This window comes from Peromyscus eremicus, chromosome 1 (genome assembly GCF_949786415.1).
Source record: "Peromyscus eremicus chromosome 1, PerEre_H2_v1, whole genome shotgun sequence".
Lineage (NCBI taxonomy): Eukaryota > Metazoa > Chordata > Mammalia > Rodentia > Cricetidae > Peromyscus > Peromyscus eremicus.
In genome coordinates this window covers 21312882-21329459 of record NC_081416.1, presented here as the reverse complement: position 1 = coordinate 21329459, position 16578 = coordinate 21312882, and the positions used below count along the sequence as shown (strand labels likewise).

General features: G+C 46.6%; 1 protein-coding gene across 1 annotated transcript in view; it reads right to left on the bottom strand.

Moving 5' to 3' along the window:
- The window catches only part of Tll2 (tolloid like 2), a 113396-nt gene that overhangs the window by 35067 nt on the left and 61751 nt on the right, over nt 1-16578 (bottom strand). Inside the window, 4 exon segments of the mRNA XM_059246606.1 lie at nt 1885-2009; nt 9855-9960; nt 11358-11536; nt 14643-14760. Coding sequence (XP_059102589.1) covers nt 1885-2009; nt 9855-9960; nt 11358-11536; nt 14643-14760 — 528 coding nt within the window.

Below are 16578 nucleotides of genomic sequence, written 5' to 3'. Positions count from 1 at the left end.
CACCCCCCAAATACAAAGGCAGTGGCTTGCTGAGTGACCCCCACCTTGGGGTTACCCACGAAGTGTAAGGAATGAGCATCCTTAAGCATTTCCTCCTGCTCTTGATCCCACCTCTGCTTGGCCACTGCCCTCGGTGGCAGTGACCCCTTGGAACATCCTCTGCTGCTCCTGGAGCTACAGGAAAGGGCATGTGGAGGGCTGCCCATCATCTGCCTCAGGAAATCCCAGCTATCAGGGCCTCAGTGTCACGTTACAGAACAACTGCCAAGCATAGTGAGGCTCACTCCCAGCAGCCAACACCCCCGAGGGTTCCATGGAAATTATTTTGGAATAATCATCAGCATTCTGCAAGAATAGATACATTACTGTGTGCTCCAGGATATTTACCAGCTGCCGGGAGCCTTTGGGGAAATAAGAAGCATATACAGTGCAACTAAATAAATACTATGGCATTTCCCAGGGAATGATACAAGGTTTCCCTTTACATTCAGAGGGTTATATGATATGTGTGTCCTGGATTTCAGCCCTACCATGCCCCTAGATGACTGAGAGCTGGATGAATACATTTCCTCATTCCATAAGGATGCAGCCTACACAGCATTTTTCAGTCCCCATGGTCCTGCGTTGTAGGGCAATGTCACAGTCCAGATTTTCTCCAGCGGCCCCAGTTTCAAATATTCCACCACAAATTGAAACACATCTGGTTTGAAGGATGTGGCAAAGGCTACTGGAGCCGTTGATGATGGAACTTCCTTCTGTTCTCCCCGAGCCCCTGAAGTTCATTCTGCCCCCATCAGTGGCACAAACTGGGCTGCTACAATCAATGCTTTGCATGGATTTAAAAGTGCCTTAGGGCACTGACCCCAGGATGACATGGAATGAAAAGATGCCGAAGCTGGTCAGTTTTAACTGTCAACTTGATACAAAACAGAACACCTGGGAAGAGAGTCCTGATGAGGAATTATCTAGATCAGGTTGCCCTGTGGGCTTGTGTGTGGGAGGTTGTCTCGTTATTTGATGTAGGAAGACCCAGCCCAATGTAGGTGGCACCATTCCCTAGGCAGGCCGTCCCAAGCTATATAAGACAGGAGAAAGCTACATGAGGCAGCGTGTAGGATCCATACATTTATTCTCCCTCTGCTCTTGACTGTGACCATTTAAGTTCCAGCCTCGACCTCCCCACAATAATGGATTGTAACTTGAAATTCTAAGCCAAATAAGCTCCTCTCCTGCGTGGCTTTTTGTCAATGTATTTTATCACAGCAACAGAAATAAAATGAGGGTAGAGATGAAGGCAAAGAGAGCCAGTGTGAGGAGAAGGGACTGCGGCCCTAGCTCAGGACAAGGCTTTGCTCCACCTAAGATACGCTCCGGTCTTTAATAGCTTATGGCTGGTGACCAGCCCTGAGGCCACAGCACCAGAAAGCTGCTCTGACTGTAGCATTTGGGAACCGGACCCTATCATCCCCAAAGTATTTCCCTCACTCTCTGTCTTCCTGCCAGAAACTCTTGATTCTTCCTTTGCCGTATTCACATTCCCGGTTTCCTAGAAAGAAGATGGGTTCTCGGAGCAACGGGTCCCACTGTAGTGCCGCCTTCTACTCCCTCCATCCCCTCTGCACTCAAGGCTTTGCCAAGGAACTTCAGAAGCCTCCCAGAGTCAGGCTATGGGCTCTGAGCCTGCCATGTGCCTCTCCATTTCAGCATTCTGCACTGTACTACACACCCCCTAACAAAGACACAAGAAACCACAGCTTCCAAATAGTCGTCCCTTCAGTTCCCCACAGCTCTTCCCAGCAAGGGATGGGGTTGCTTGCACACAGCATGCGTTTGTGTAGCATGGGATGCTAGGAGTTTCTGGGAATCCTTGTGGCTCACAGTTACCTGGGCATTTGTACAGCTTCCTGGCTTGAGCTATATCTCCCTGACTGAGCCGCACACGTTGGCCAATGGTTGGCCTGACGCCATTGTCGTCTCGACGGGGGAGGATGGTGTCTAAGAAAACTCCTCTACAGGGAGAAAAAGGAGAGAGATAGAGAAAGAAAAGTCAAGGCTGGCAGGCTGTGTGTGAGGAGACTCCCAGTCTTCATTCATTTCTTGGTGACCCATCAACATTCCTGTCCCCGTCACTTGCCACCCCCTCCCCCTGCTGCCATGACTGAGTGGTTTCTTTCACTCAGGCTGCCTTAGAGCATTCCATCCCATCGGCTGCCTACTCATTTCCCAAGGGGAAGGCAACTGCCGATTTGAAAAATATACCCTAGTCTAGTAGTCTGAAGCCTGCCTTACTCAGTGGAAGTACTGAGCACTTCCACAAAGCCCTTGACAGGCCCTCACCCTGGGGCCATCATGTTGCACAAACCGGGGACCACCACCCAGAGATCACGGTGTGAGTGGCACCCCCTGAGTTGTGCACTAGGCAGTACTTTGTTTAGGTAAGTCTTGGAGCTGCTTCAGGAAGAGCCTGGGAACTGGTCCAGCAGCTAACTCAAGAGCAATAGGGGTCATCCAAAGATGCCGGGCTGCATAGTCCTATGCCAGGCTTGACTGTGCCATGTAGATTAACTTGAGAAGCCCCTTTCTTTCTTTGAATCTTTCTGAGCCTCAGTTTACTCCTCTGTACAATAGGAGATTGGCTGGTTGGTTGTGATGGCCCCTCCTAGCCCTAGCACCTTATTCTTACTTGTGTGACTAAGATCTAAAATGTCAGGGGTATTTCTAGAGCACAAGAGGACCCCCAGATGTCTAGCTGAGCCCTGACCTAGTCATCCCTCACTGTAGAATCTGAACCCCCTCCTCTGCCTGCAGACCCTCTATCTGGGCCTGTCCTACACATTGTCCCATCTCCAAGTATCATGTGTTCCTTCCTTAACCAACTTCCTGAAAAGCATTGTCCCCATTCCTTTTCGATGTTCAGCTTTCATTCACCCTTGACTCCAGTTGTTATCTAAGGAGACCAGTGGCGATCACGTGTACCTCCAGTGGGGTCCTCTCAGTCGTCATCTGTCTCTCTATCTCTGGAAGTTGTCAGCAGCGCCTCTTTCCTCACTGTCCTCTCCCGGTCCCCAGGCATTGCTGCGTGAACTGGGAGAGAGCAACCACCTCTACGTCCTGCTTGAGTGATGCCCCTGCCTCTGCTCCCTGTGCATGCGACACTACTGAAGAGTTTTAACTACCCACAGAGAATTGTTTCCGGTACAGAATCGTCTAGTAGACCCCCATACCTGGTACCACCTCCCTGAGCTGTACCATGGGCAGAGATCCTACCCTAAATTTGGCTCACAACTGAATTGATCCCACCCTTTGCTTGTCCCCTGACCTTTGTCTCTGGAGACTGGATCTGAAAGTGCTCTCAGCTCCTCCCTGTTCCTCACTCTCTTCTTATGAAACCAGTGACCACGTTCTGTCCAGTGTACCTTGTAGGCATCCCGTGAGCCCAGGTCCTCCTCTTGGCTCCCAGACCACTGTCTGAACCCATGTGATCGGCCCTTCGTCCTGAGTGTTCTCCAGAAGCTTCCAGACTGTGTCCCTCTCTGTGGGCTCAGCCTCCTGTGCTCCAGTCCTATAGTGCTGCAAGGTGGCCACCCCAGCAAGCAAGGATAGCTGTGTGCTTAGCAACTTCCCACCACTTGGCTGTCTGGGCCCTTTGCTCGTGACTTCTGACTTCCTCTCCAGTCATGCCTCTTGTTATCTCCTTCTAGGTCCCAAACAAACCCCTGCACACACTGTCCTCTCCCCAGGCTACCCACACCCGCTGTTTTGCCTGCTCATAGACTCTTATTCATTCTCCGGGTCCCCATCAGCTATCCCTCCCTCTTAAAAGCCTTTGGGACCCTTCCTACCCCTCCCATCTGGCGTTGCCATATTCTCTTGACTAGTTTTCTGTCATATCTTTTTTTTTTTTTTTTAATGTGTTGTTGATATTTTCTCCTCTGCCAAAAGTAAGTTTCTCAAGACTGGATTTCTCCTTTCTGTCCTTACAGACTGAGGAAGGAATAAAAAAAAGCCACAAGCCCCACCTACATCTTTAATTAAATTATGCAGCCATAATCAGGAACTATTTTCAAAGAATTTCACAAAATAGTTATTTACATCCATAAGAATCAGCTAAAATGTACACAGCCTAGCTATTAGCTGTTCTCTGTGTGTGTGTGTCTCTGAATCTCTCTCTCTCTCTCTCTCTCTCTCTCTCTCTCTCTCTCTCTCTAGCTCTCTCTCTCTCTGTCTCTCTCTCCAGCTCTACGTTCTCCTAAATTCTCCGCCACACTAGATAATACACATCTCCATTTCTCTCTGCTTACATCACTTTGTTATCTTTTTGGCTGTGAAATGCTTGTTTTTCTCAGTCACTCTCCCAGCACACTTTCTCTCCAGTGAGCAAAAGAGGATCCAGATCATCTGCAGTGGTCCTTTGCGGCCTCCTTTGCCCAACAGATAACCCTCTGCCCTGACTTTCTCTGAGTCTCGTGTCCTCATCTTCCAGAGTCCCCCCAGGACACTTCAGTGGCACCCCTCTTCTCCCTTCTTCACATCAGGTTTGAAATCCTAAATCATGACTCCTAAGACAACTAAAATTCTGAATTCAGTTACTTGATACTTGACAGAGAGACACTTCTGCCCTAACAAAGGCCTTGGTACCCTGTGACAGCTTCCCTAAAGCAGGAATTTTTCAGCAACCTCCAAATATCCACGTGTTGTATAAGGAATAGCCTGGGCTTAGCCGATGACCAGCAAAGCCACCAGTAGGCCTGGCATGTTTAGACCATGTTTCCTCCTCCACTATTCTTAGGGCCTCCCTATGTGCCAGACCCTTCCTGCCATTTCATCTTTACAAGACCCTGGGAGACAGGCCTGTTGTCGCTAGGCTTCCCGAATGACTCGGTGCATGGACAGAGCTAGAAGAGGAGAGCCAGCCCCAGGACCTACGCAGGCCTGACCCCTTCTGCCAGCCGTCTTCATCTTTCTGTCTAGTGTGTCCCTCTGCTCAGGGAACAATAGGCTCCTGAGCACAGTGAGTGGTGGCTTGAGACAAAAGCAGCAGGTCGGACACTGGCTCACACCAGTCTTTGGAGTCATCAATGCAGCCCCCGAGTTGCTGACAGGCCACTGGATTCCGGAGAACGTCCACTGCCAGAGCCACCCTGTATGTAGCACTGTAGTAATGCTCCTTTGCCCTTTCTGGATGGACAGTGCCCAGCATTGACTTCAGGCTAAACTGGCAAGGGTTGACAGATGCCTTAGGGGATAAAATTGTCAGCTCTGAGTTTTCCAAACAAAGACATCCCTGTAACAGTACTGTCTCCTTGCCTCCTGGACTTGTGCCCAGCAAAACTTCTAAGGACACCACTCCCCACCGCCTGGGTCCAACCAAGGGGAAAAGGAGAAGAAAGGCAATAAAACCAGAGGGGACAGAGCTGGAAGGAGACAGCTCAGGTCGTAAAGAGACCAGAGACTGTGTTTCCCATCAGCAGGAAGGGCTTTATCCCACAGGCTTGTGTTCTGCAGGCGATTCAGTGTTCTTTCACGAGCTAAAAGGCAAGGTACAGTGCAGCCCCAGGGGACAAACAACCAAGAGAAACAAGTTGCAGTTAGGAAGTGGAGAAGCCTTTGACAAAATGCCAAAAAAAAAAAAAAAAAAAAGCCCGCCAGGAAGAGCCCATGGTACAAAACAGCTTTCTAAAACTTCATACAGAAAACCATCACAAATACAATGCAGGCATCCACCTGCAGCATAACGTATTTGTGGGTGTAGGGGGAAATTCCAGGCTCTGGGGCCAGAGTTGATAAGAGGGCTGGGGTAGATGGTTAAAATAATGTACCTCACCTCGTAATGGTGACATCCCTTTGAAAGGCAAAGTTGCTGTTTCTCCCCTTAAGAGGCAGAGTGTATTTCTTCACTTCACCTGGCCTTCTGGGTTGCCCTGACGGATAGGATGTGAGATGTGTGATGGCATTCAGGTTCCAGAGCCTGGCCCTTTAGAGGCTTGCAGCTACCCAGGCTGCCCTCCAACAGCCCCGAGTCCTCAAGCCGAGAAGGGCCTGGCCAAATCTACTGAAGGGTGAGAGGTCTGGGAAGGGGGACCATGGGCTATGGCCAGTTGGTACTGAGTGTTAAATGTGTGACTGGCCATCTTTGACTCTCCAGCTTGATCAAGCTGAGTGTGAGTGGCCCTGGGCAAGACCAGAGAAGAATGAGCTGGACTGACCCAGAGTTACAAAACAAAACAAAACAACAACAACAACAACAACAAAACCCAGTAAGTTGTGGTTTTAAGAGCCTAAGTTTGGCAGGGAAATTATGCAGCAATAGGTATTGTAGCAGTAACAGAAGTCTGCCTTGGGGAAGTGGCTCAGCACCAGCTGCCCATCACATCCCGGTACTGTTCCTTGCCAATCTCCCTCCTAGGTGCTTCGGATGAGGTGTGATTATTTCATGGGTTTGGCCCAAAGATTTCCTCTGGTCTGTGCTGATAAGATGGCTCATGCTGACTTTGGAGTTAGAAAAGGTTCCCTCCAGAGGGGCAGAAGTGATGGGATTATGAGCTAGAGATCACAGGAGGGGAAAAGATATTTAGGAAAAAAGAAAGTTAGGAAAAACAGAATGAGCCTCTGCTTGGCCTCTGGCTCCAGAACGTAGTGCAGTGGGTGGCACAGAGCCAGTGAGAGGAAGGTGGCTTTGTTCCTACAGCTCTCCATGCCCTGCATAGGAGAGACTTAGTCTCCCTCCCGGAGAGGAGCAACCGCCACATTTGTGAGCACTTAGAAAGAATAACAGACAGGATTTTCCTGACCCATTCCTCTGTGATGTGGCTCTCTAGGCCTCTTTGACCTCACACAGTCACTTATAAACTTAACAAAAATCTGTTGGATATCTAGCATGTGTCAGCACTCTACTGGATGCTACACACTGGATGAGAATGAGACAGTGCTGTGTCCAAGGATCTCAGTCTACTGGGGGAGAAGGAATGTGGCAGATGAAGAGAGAGACTGGCTCAATCGTCAAAGGCTAGTGTGGTGGTTTGAAAGAAAATGGCCCCCAAAGGGACTGGCACAATTAGGAGGTGTGGCCTTGTTGGGGGTAGGTGTGGTCTTGTTAGAGGAAATGTGTCACTATGGAGGTGGACTTTGAGGTCTCCTATATGCTTAAACCACAACCAGTGGGACAGATTACTTCCTGTTGCTTGCGAGGCAAGATGTAGGACTCTCAGCTACTTCTCCAGCACCATGTTGCCTGCATGCCACCATGTCATACCATGATGATAATGGACTAAACCTCTGAAACTGTAAGCCACCCCAGTTAAACATTTTCCTTCTTAAGAGTTCCCATGGTCATGGTGTCTCTTCACAGCAATAGAAACCCTAAGATAGTGAGGCACACAACCAAACATTATAAAGTGATATAAAGAGTTATGGAAGCTACCAAAATAAGAACCAAGACACAAGCTTCTCAGTTGGGCCAATGTGGTGTGTCCTTGACAACGTTGATACTCTCTCTACCTACCATCCCATAAGCCCCTGGTTAAGGGGTGGCACTAGGTTATTCCCTGAATGTTTTCCAAGCTAGGTCTCAGCCCAGGCCCAGCCCCTGCATTCTTACCCACCTCTCCCATCTATGGTTAGGCTTCCCTCCTGCCCTCTCCATGGGCTTGTTGGGACTTACTCCCTCTTCTAGCTGTCTTCAACTATCAACTTGACGTAGACTAGAGTCATCTGAGAGAATTGTCTAAATCAAATTGGTTGGTGGGCATGCCTGTAAGGACTGTGTGGATTGTAATTGATGTAGGTGGACACAGTCCACTGTGGGTGGCACTACTCCCTGGGAAGGTGACCCTGGGCTGTTGTAAGAAAGCTAGCTAGGGAGTTGGAGAGATGGCTCAGTAGTTAAGAGAACTTACTGGTCTTTCAGAAGACCGAGATTCGGTTCTCAGTACCTACATGGTAGCAACATCAGTCTATAACTCTAGTTTTAGGGGATCCAATGCCCTCTCTGGCCTCTGAGGGTACCAAGAATGGGTGTGGTACACTTAGATACATGCAGGCAAATCATGCATACGTATGAAATAAAAGTACATAAATCGAGAGAGAGAGAGAGAGAGAGAGAGAGAGAGAGAGAGAGAGAGAGAGAGAGAGAGAACCAGAGACAAAGCAAGCACGGGCCTATGGTGTGAGCCAGAAAGCAGTATTCCTCTATGGTTTTGTCTTCAAGTTCCTGCTCTGACTTCCCTCAGTGATGCACTATGATCTGGAAGTATAAGATGAAATAAATCTATTCCTTCTAAGTTGCTTTTGGTTAGAGTATTTTATCACAGCAACATAAAAGAAATTAGACCACCACTCAACCCCAGAATGGACCTCTCAAATCTAGTTTACTGGTCTAGGAGAGAAAGCCCCTTCACTTCAGATTTCCTGTGTGGCAATGCCTGGGGTCACCTGTCAACTCCACACTCACCTGCCCTAGACGAAGAGATTGCTGCACAGAGGCTGGAGCTGGAAAGGGCTCAGAGAGCAGCTGTGCCTCCCATCTCATAAGGAGACTGTCTGAGACTCTGAATTGTGCAGCACTCTCTGGTTAGGGGGCTGGGATCCCTGCTTGGGTACAACAGACAGATCAGAACTGAAGCAGACAAGTGGCCAAGGAACTTGGGATTTACCGGTCTGGCAACCTCATGGAGAGGTTGCCTTGCCCAAGAACCAAAGAGCTCTTGGTGGTCAGTTTCCTATCCAGAGCCAACACTCCCAAGCCAACGGCTCCCTTTAACCCTGACACATGGAAACTCAAAAAATGAGCCGATTTTCCTCTTTGCCTTTCCTACCAGAAAACACAAGCAGGATTTGCTGTCCATGCTGACAAAACCTTCACCTCCTACTGACATGTATTCTGAGCACTGAATTTATTCCAGACTTCAACACAGCTCTCTGTCTTCCCACCTAACCCTTGCTGTCGTGTGTATGTGTGTGTGTGTGTGTGTGTGTGTGTGTGTGTGTGTGTGTGTGTGTGTGTGTGTTGGAAACCATCTTGGACCTTTCTAGGAGGAAGGATTAGATAAATGAACAGACAGTTGTTAAGGGGATACTTAACAGCCATAAAGATAAAAATATTTGCAATGTTTCCTTTTACTTTTAAGTGTTTCCTTAAGGTCTGGGAAGACCTATCAGCTGGACTACTGGGGATGCTCCTCTCTGCACAGAACACTTACGTGATCTAGATGCAGGAGCAGTATGGAGAATACTTAACATCTCCATGTCCCACACATGGGACAGACCCCAAGGGTGCCTGAGGTAAACAGCACGTCCACCCTTCTCTGGTGAATGACACCATCCCCTGAGACCTGAAAGCAGGAACCTGCGTCCTTGTTCTCCCCATGATTTGGGCACCTGTGCTCTCTCAAGATGGCTAGATGTTAGTTTTCTTTGTCTCTAAAAAGAACCCATGATTTACAGCCAGCCGTTCATTCTCTGACACAGCCTTGCTTCCAATAAACAGCCTCTTCTAGGACAATGGCAAGCACTTTCTGATTTGTTTAGGACGTGTATTAGAGATGCCCCTGCCCAATGGGAATTTTACAAAAAGCCTCTAGGTTATTCTCCCAGATGACCTCTCTATAATTTCTCTTTTCCAGTTTGCTCCTTGTGACATGAGGGCATGATGGAATGCCAGCTTCACAACAGGCCTCAATCCTATTAGCAAGAACATGATTAGATTGTATTTCACTGCAGCCCAGAGGCCAATGTATTTCAAGGATGGACAGGCCAGCCATGGAAGGAGCATGCCAAGACCTGCTCACTCTCCACAGACCTCAGGACTCCTCAGACCCAAGCCTGAGGCAGGTGCAATAAAAACAGATGGTCCCTACCTTGAGAAGGTGTTCCGGGCATAATGCATGATGCTGTCGAAGTCATAGGTCTCTCCCAAAGAGCTCACCTCACCGGCTTCCATTTTTAAGAAATTGTACTCCTGACCTGTGACACAGCACTCTGTTAAGGACTGTGGAAATAAGGCACTACCCGAAAGGAAGCTGTGGGGAGAAGGAGGGCCCAGGCAACTTCCCAGAGCTCATGTTGTCTGAGTGGCCAGATAACAGGACTTGTGGGCTTAGGGTGGTTGTATGTAATAGACCTTGAAATACTGGGCAAGCCCTGTGTTCTCTCTGCCCCACTAGCCAACACCCCTCCCCAAATGCCACTTGGAACTTCCAGCTCTGCTTGCAGATAGATTAGCACTCAATCTACTTGTCCAAAATATTTCATTTAAAAGGAAAACCCCCAAATTTCTGATCTTGCAGTTTGAAGAAACAAGGAAATAAACCAGAAGGTTGAATCCCAAATGTTTGTGGTTTAAGGCAACCTGGGGAGCTTGGTTGAGGATGTGCTTGCCTCATAACCATGGTAACTCGAGTTTGAGTCCCGGAACTCATGTAATAAAGCTGGCTTGGTGGCACATGTTTGTAGCTCTAGCCTTGGGGTCAGAGATGTGTGGATCCCTAGGGCTTACTGGCCATCCTAGCCTCCTTGGCAAGCTCAAGGGTACTGAGAAACCTTGTCTCAAAAAATAATATGGAAAGGTCCTGAGGAATGACATCCAAGGTTGTTCTCTGGCTTCCACATGCCACAAACACGTGAACACACATGTACACTTACATACCACAAAGCAGATTTAAGGCAGCTATGTGACTCAGCTAGCTACTTTCGTATTCAATGTCGACTTTTTGGTTGTAGTTTTTTGTGTGTGTTTCTTTGAGGCAAGGTCTTATTAGTTGACTGAGATGGATTTGAATTCGCTCAAAGTTTAGGCTAGCCTCCAACTTGTGATCCCCCTACCTTAATTGACCTAGCGCTTGGCTTATAAGTAAGTACTACCTCACCAGGCTCCAATGCAAACTTTTACACCAAATCATTTGACATGAAAAGATGCATACATGTTTGATCTGTGCATGCTGTCTGCCTTGGGGCAGAATACTTCTAGGCCAGGTACTATTTTTCACATGCATTTGTATCTTAATTGCATTGCAGTTTCAAAGGCTCCATTGCATGGCAAAAGAGACTCAGGGAAGCAAAGAGAGCTCCTCTTTTGGCTAATCAGCCCTGACACTGCTTAGGAACTTGGATTGGATTTCATTTTCCTTTACAACATGAAGAACCATGGTTTCTATTCTGTTATAAGCCACACTCTTCAGCAGATATGTTCTCAGGAAGGCCACAGGTGGAGGGTGGTAGGATTCATATCAAGCACCTACAAAGTTAGGTCACTACTTCCAGTTAGCTACAAGCCAACACCCAGCAGGCCCTCCTCCCACTGTCCCCTAGCCTGTGGATGTCCCAACCTTGATGGTTTCTAGACTCCACTCAAAATCCCTTACCTGGCTGGATGTTTTCTCTGATGATGGTGACATGCTGGTCTCGGTCTGGCCGAGTGTGTTCATGCCAGAACCCAACCACATGGCCCAGCTCGTGCGCCACAATGCCAAACTTGTCACAGTTTTTTCCAATGGATATGGCCTGTGGGCCTCCTCCTCGGCGTCCCACATAGGAGCAACAGCTGGGAGATAGAAATACAGAGATTAGTGGTCTTGAGGATATGGCAAGCTCTGTCCCACTTCATCTTGCCACCCAGGGTATAAAGGCGTATTTAAAAAAAAGAAAGGAGAGAGAGAGAGAGAGAGAGAGAGAGAGAGAGAGAGAGAGAGAGAGAGAGAGAGAGAGAATTTCAGAGGTGGAAGCATTTTCATTGTCTAACTCCCCCACAACAAGACCACCATTTCCCTCAAATGCATCTCAGCCTTTTGGTGATCACAGATTCCATTTAGAACCTGAAGATAGAAATGACCTTCCTACCCAGAATGAAGCATGCCCACACCCATCTCTCTCCTAAGTTGTGTGTTCACGGGACCTTCTTTGAGGACAAGAAGAGACAAGAAGTAGGTGGCTGAGTTCTGGAAAGGGTGCCCCTGGATGCCACTGCTAGTGACCTTAGTAAGAGTCTATACTGGGCACAGTTATTTTTTTCAAAAAATACTTATTCGTTATTCCTAATATACTGGTTTTATGAGAGTTTTATTACTATTTTGTTGTCGGTGTGTTTGGGGAGGTATAATGTGTGTGTGTGTGTGTGTGTGTGTGTGTGTGTGTGTGTGTGATGATAGTGTGAGGGTATGCAAACCCTTGCACATACATGGGTTTATCAGAGAATGAAGTGGGTGCTAGAAATTCAAGCTTAGATCCTCAAGCTCCCAGGGAAAGCACTCTTACACGCTGAGGTATCTCTCCAGCCCTTTTGTATTATTGTTCAACTATGTAGCCTAGGGTAGCCTAGAATTCATTATGTAGCCCAGGCTGACCTTAAATTCTTAATACCACAGTCTCATCTGGAGTGCTGGGATTACAGGTGTATGCCACTGCACCAGACTTATCAGACTACTTCAATAAAGATATAAAAAAAAAAAGAAATCAAAGGTGCTGGAGAGACGGCTCAGTGCTCAAGAGCACTTGCTGCTCTTGCAGAGAGCCTGAGATCAGTTCCCAGCATCCAGGCTGGCATCTTAATTGCCTGTGATGTCAGCTTCCAGGAATCTGATGCTCTCTTCTGGACTCTGAAGACACCAGGCCTTCATGAGGGGCACATTGTACATGCAGGCAAAACACTCATATACCTAAGACAAATCATTTTTAAAAAGGAATTAAAACATTCAATTATCCCATCACCCACATATTATCTATTGAGCATGTAAACATACATGTCCATGTTGCAAAAGACTTTCACTCCTACATCCAATCCTTATGCAAAAACAACAAAAAAGTTATATTTTCCCATTATAAAAATCTACCAGACAAGCATGAATAAAGAACATGTTTAACTTTTTACTCATTTTGTGATCAGTCACCTTAGTGGAGTCTCTTAGGTTTTAAATTTCTCAGTTGACTTTCTGAGTTTCCAGGCACATGGTCACATTAACTCTCAATAATGCAACCTTGGCTTTGTTCCTGCCAATCTTCACAGTGTTGAGTTCACTCTCCAGTCTAGGCATATTAGCATTTCCAGAGCAGTGTTAAATAATTGTGGAGATCGGAAATCTCTTTGAATTATCCTTGATTCTAACAGAAATACTTCTAGGAGCAATATGTTCTCATGCATACATAAAATATACACATAGGGATATAAAGCTATCTACATACATGAAAACACACACTTTAACAGTTGGCATCTATTCCTGTGATGCTGTGGTTTCTTTTTTTGAAATAGAAAGTGCATGTTGGTCAACCAGATGCCATCTTCTTTCTGATCTGTCAGTCATGTGAGCAGACTTGCTGCTTACAAATGGGTCTTATGCTCTACACAACTGACAGGTAGCCTTTCTGCTACTCTTTACTGGGAATTCTAGCATTTTTATTGGAATTTTCCATAGCTATTCGTGTGAGGTACAGCTGTACCTTTTTAATTTCTTCATCTATTATGGGTGCTTCCAGGACAGCAAGCAACTCCATGATACTTCTCTAAAGTTTGAAAATGTTCTTTCTCTCACAGTCTGGGAAGTTTCAGGATCAAAATAACATTGAAAGATCTAAAGGAATTCCTTATGAGAGTCCAGAGTTGGTGCTTGGAGGGAGAGAATTTCTTCCTCTGTTTATCAGTTTCTTTAAAAGTTAGTTAAAACAATAGTTCTGGGACCTGGAGAGATTGTTTAGTGGTTAAGGGCACTGGCTGTTCTCCCAGAGGACCCAGGTTCAATTCCCAGCACCCACATGGCACCTCACAGCAGTCTGTAACTCCAGTTCCAAGGGCTCTGATACCTTCATGCACATAAAATAAAGTTAAATAAATTATTTTAAAAAATTTAAAAAGTTATTGTTCTGTCCAGTGGGGCTACTCCTGGACATGTACCCAAAGAGCCCTGTACCCTACCACAGAGACTTTACAATCTGTATTTATTGCTGTTGTCTGTATTCATGACAGTAAAGAAACAGAACCAGCCTAGGGCCTATCAACAGATCAGTGGATAATGAAAATGTGGTACATATATACAATGGAATGCTATTCATCTACAAAGAAAAATAAAATCAGGAAAATGGATGGATCTAGAAAGTATAATATTAAGCAAGGTGATCTAAACTCAGAAAGACAAAAACTGCATGTTCTTGCTCACATGCAGATCCTAGCATATACACGTATATGTATAAACAAGGGCAAATGTGAGTAAAATATAATAATCTAGAAAGGTGATGAAGAGAGGACATTAGGTGATGGGAAGGATGGGGAGTGGGTGAAAGGGCACACAGGATGTGACAGAGGAGACAGACCTCTGCATCGGCAGATGTTCATACATTCCAACATCCCCTTGTGAGCAGGGAGAACCTGCCAGCCACTTCATCAGCTGTCCATTCTTCAACAGAGTCACTGACCTAAGTCTATCTCCACATGAATCATCAGCCATGCTGTCCTGGTGACAGGACCCGTCAGCACCGAGTCTCCCCGGAGCCACGCTCTGAACTCACCTGCTTCCACTGAGGACAAAGACCTTCCAGCAAACCCCGGCCTCCCATACATCATATCTCAGTGGAAACGTACAGTGTGACAGAAAGTTCCAGACCCACACGTCCTTGCATCTGTCACCTGGTCCTTCGCTGAGGCAGTCTTCCTCCCTGCTTACCCACAGGTCCTGTAACTGAACACAATGAAGCTTTCCTCGTCTGTCCTCTCCACGAAGGTCACACAGGTGTGCTTCTCCCAGTGTCTCATGGCCTGTTTGAAAATGGCCCTCTGGCTGCCTGAAAGAACAGGGCAAGGCTGGTCACTTCACTCCTGGGCACATCACCCCCTCTGTAGACATGAAGGAACAGTCTTAAGACAAAGTTTACTCTGATTTTTAAAAAATCCTGCTGATAATGCTGTGTTTTTTCACTTGAGGCTTAAGAGAGATTTGAAGTATCATCATCACACACACACACACACACACACACACACACACACACACACACACACACAGCTGTAACTAGGGATAGTGATGGATGTGTTAATTAATTGGGTTGCAGGGTCATTATACAATGTTTCATTATACATGTATCAGGTCAACACTTAAAATACCTTGTATATATAAGTTAGTCAAATATTTTAAATTATTATTATTATTATTATTTTTTGGTTTTTCGAGACAGGGTTTCTCTGTGTAGCTTTGGGCCTCTCCTGGAACTCACTTGGTAGCCCAAGTTGGCCTCGAACTCACAGAGATCCGCCTGGCTCTGCCTCCCGAGTGCTGGGATTAAAGGCGTGCGCCACCACCGCCCGGCCCATTTTAAATTATTTTTAAAAGCTTTTTTGGTGACTGAGAATAGAAATCCATTGGGACTCACAGTTCCCTTTGCTGAGGATGCTGACATATGTCTGTAATCCAAGCACTCAGAAGACAGAGTTAAGAGCATTGCCGTAAGTTCAGGGCAAGTCTTATCTACATAGTGAGTTTCATCCAGCCAGGGTGACTTTACAAGATCTTGTCAAAGGGGGAGGGGCTAGAAAGATGACTCGGTGGTTAAAAGCACTTGCTGCCCCTTCCAGAGGACTCAGATTCAATTCCCAGCACCAACAAGGCAGCTCACAATTGTCTGTAAATCTAGTCCAAGGGTATCTGACACCCTCTTTGGGCCTCTGCAAACACTGCATGCATGTGGTACACAGGCAAACATGTAGGCAAAACACTCATTATAAATAAAGAGAGAGAGAGAGAGAGAGAGAGAGAGAGAGAGAGAGAGAGAGAGAATGAAATAGCTATTCTGAACAGCCAAAACCTAGAGACTTGGTTTGGGGATTGGAAGGGTTGCTAACAGTAGACGATGTCCTAGGCTCCCCAGCTTTTCCTTTGTATTAAAATTATTTTTCTAAAGGTTTGTCTTACCCAGGTCACTCAACTGGTGGTTGTAGGTTTCTAGATTAGAGGGAGCCCTCTCCCCAGCATGGTATTCTGCCCTCATTTTCTGTCACACTTACAGAAGAGTGCTCCCATGCACTCCATAAGTCTATTTGCACACTTTCAGGAGAGTGCTCCCATGCATTCTATGTCTATTTACACACCCTCAGAAGAGTGCTCTCATGCATTCTATGTCTATTTGCACACCCTCAGAAGGGTGCTCCCATGCATTCTATGTTTATTTGCACACCTTCAGGAGAGTGCTCCCATGCATTCTATGTCTATTTACACACCCTCAGAAGAGCGCTCCCATGCACTCCATAAGTCTATTTGTACACCTTCAGGAGAGTGCTCCCATGCATTCTATGTCTATTTACACACCCTCAGAAGAGTGCTCTCATGCATTCTATGTCTATTTACACACCCTCAGGAGGGTGCTCCCATGCATTCTATAAGTTTTTTTCACACTTTCAGGAGATTGCTCCCATGTACTCTATAAGTCTATTTGCATACCCCCAGAAGAGTGCTCCTGTGCACTCTATAATTTTCTTTGCACACACACATATCTATGCACTTTGAATGGTGTTTCAGTGTTTTCTGGGGTATTCAGTCTGGATTTCCTGTAAGAACTTTGAAAGCAGGTGAATTTCATACTTTTTCTGACCCTGTCTTCAGAATTCCTTGA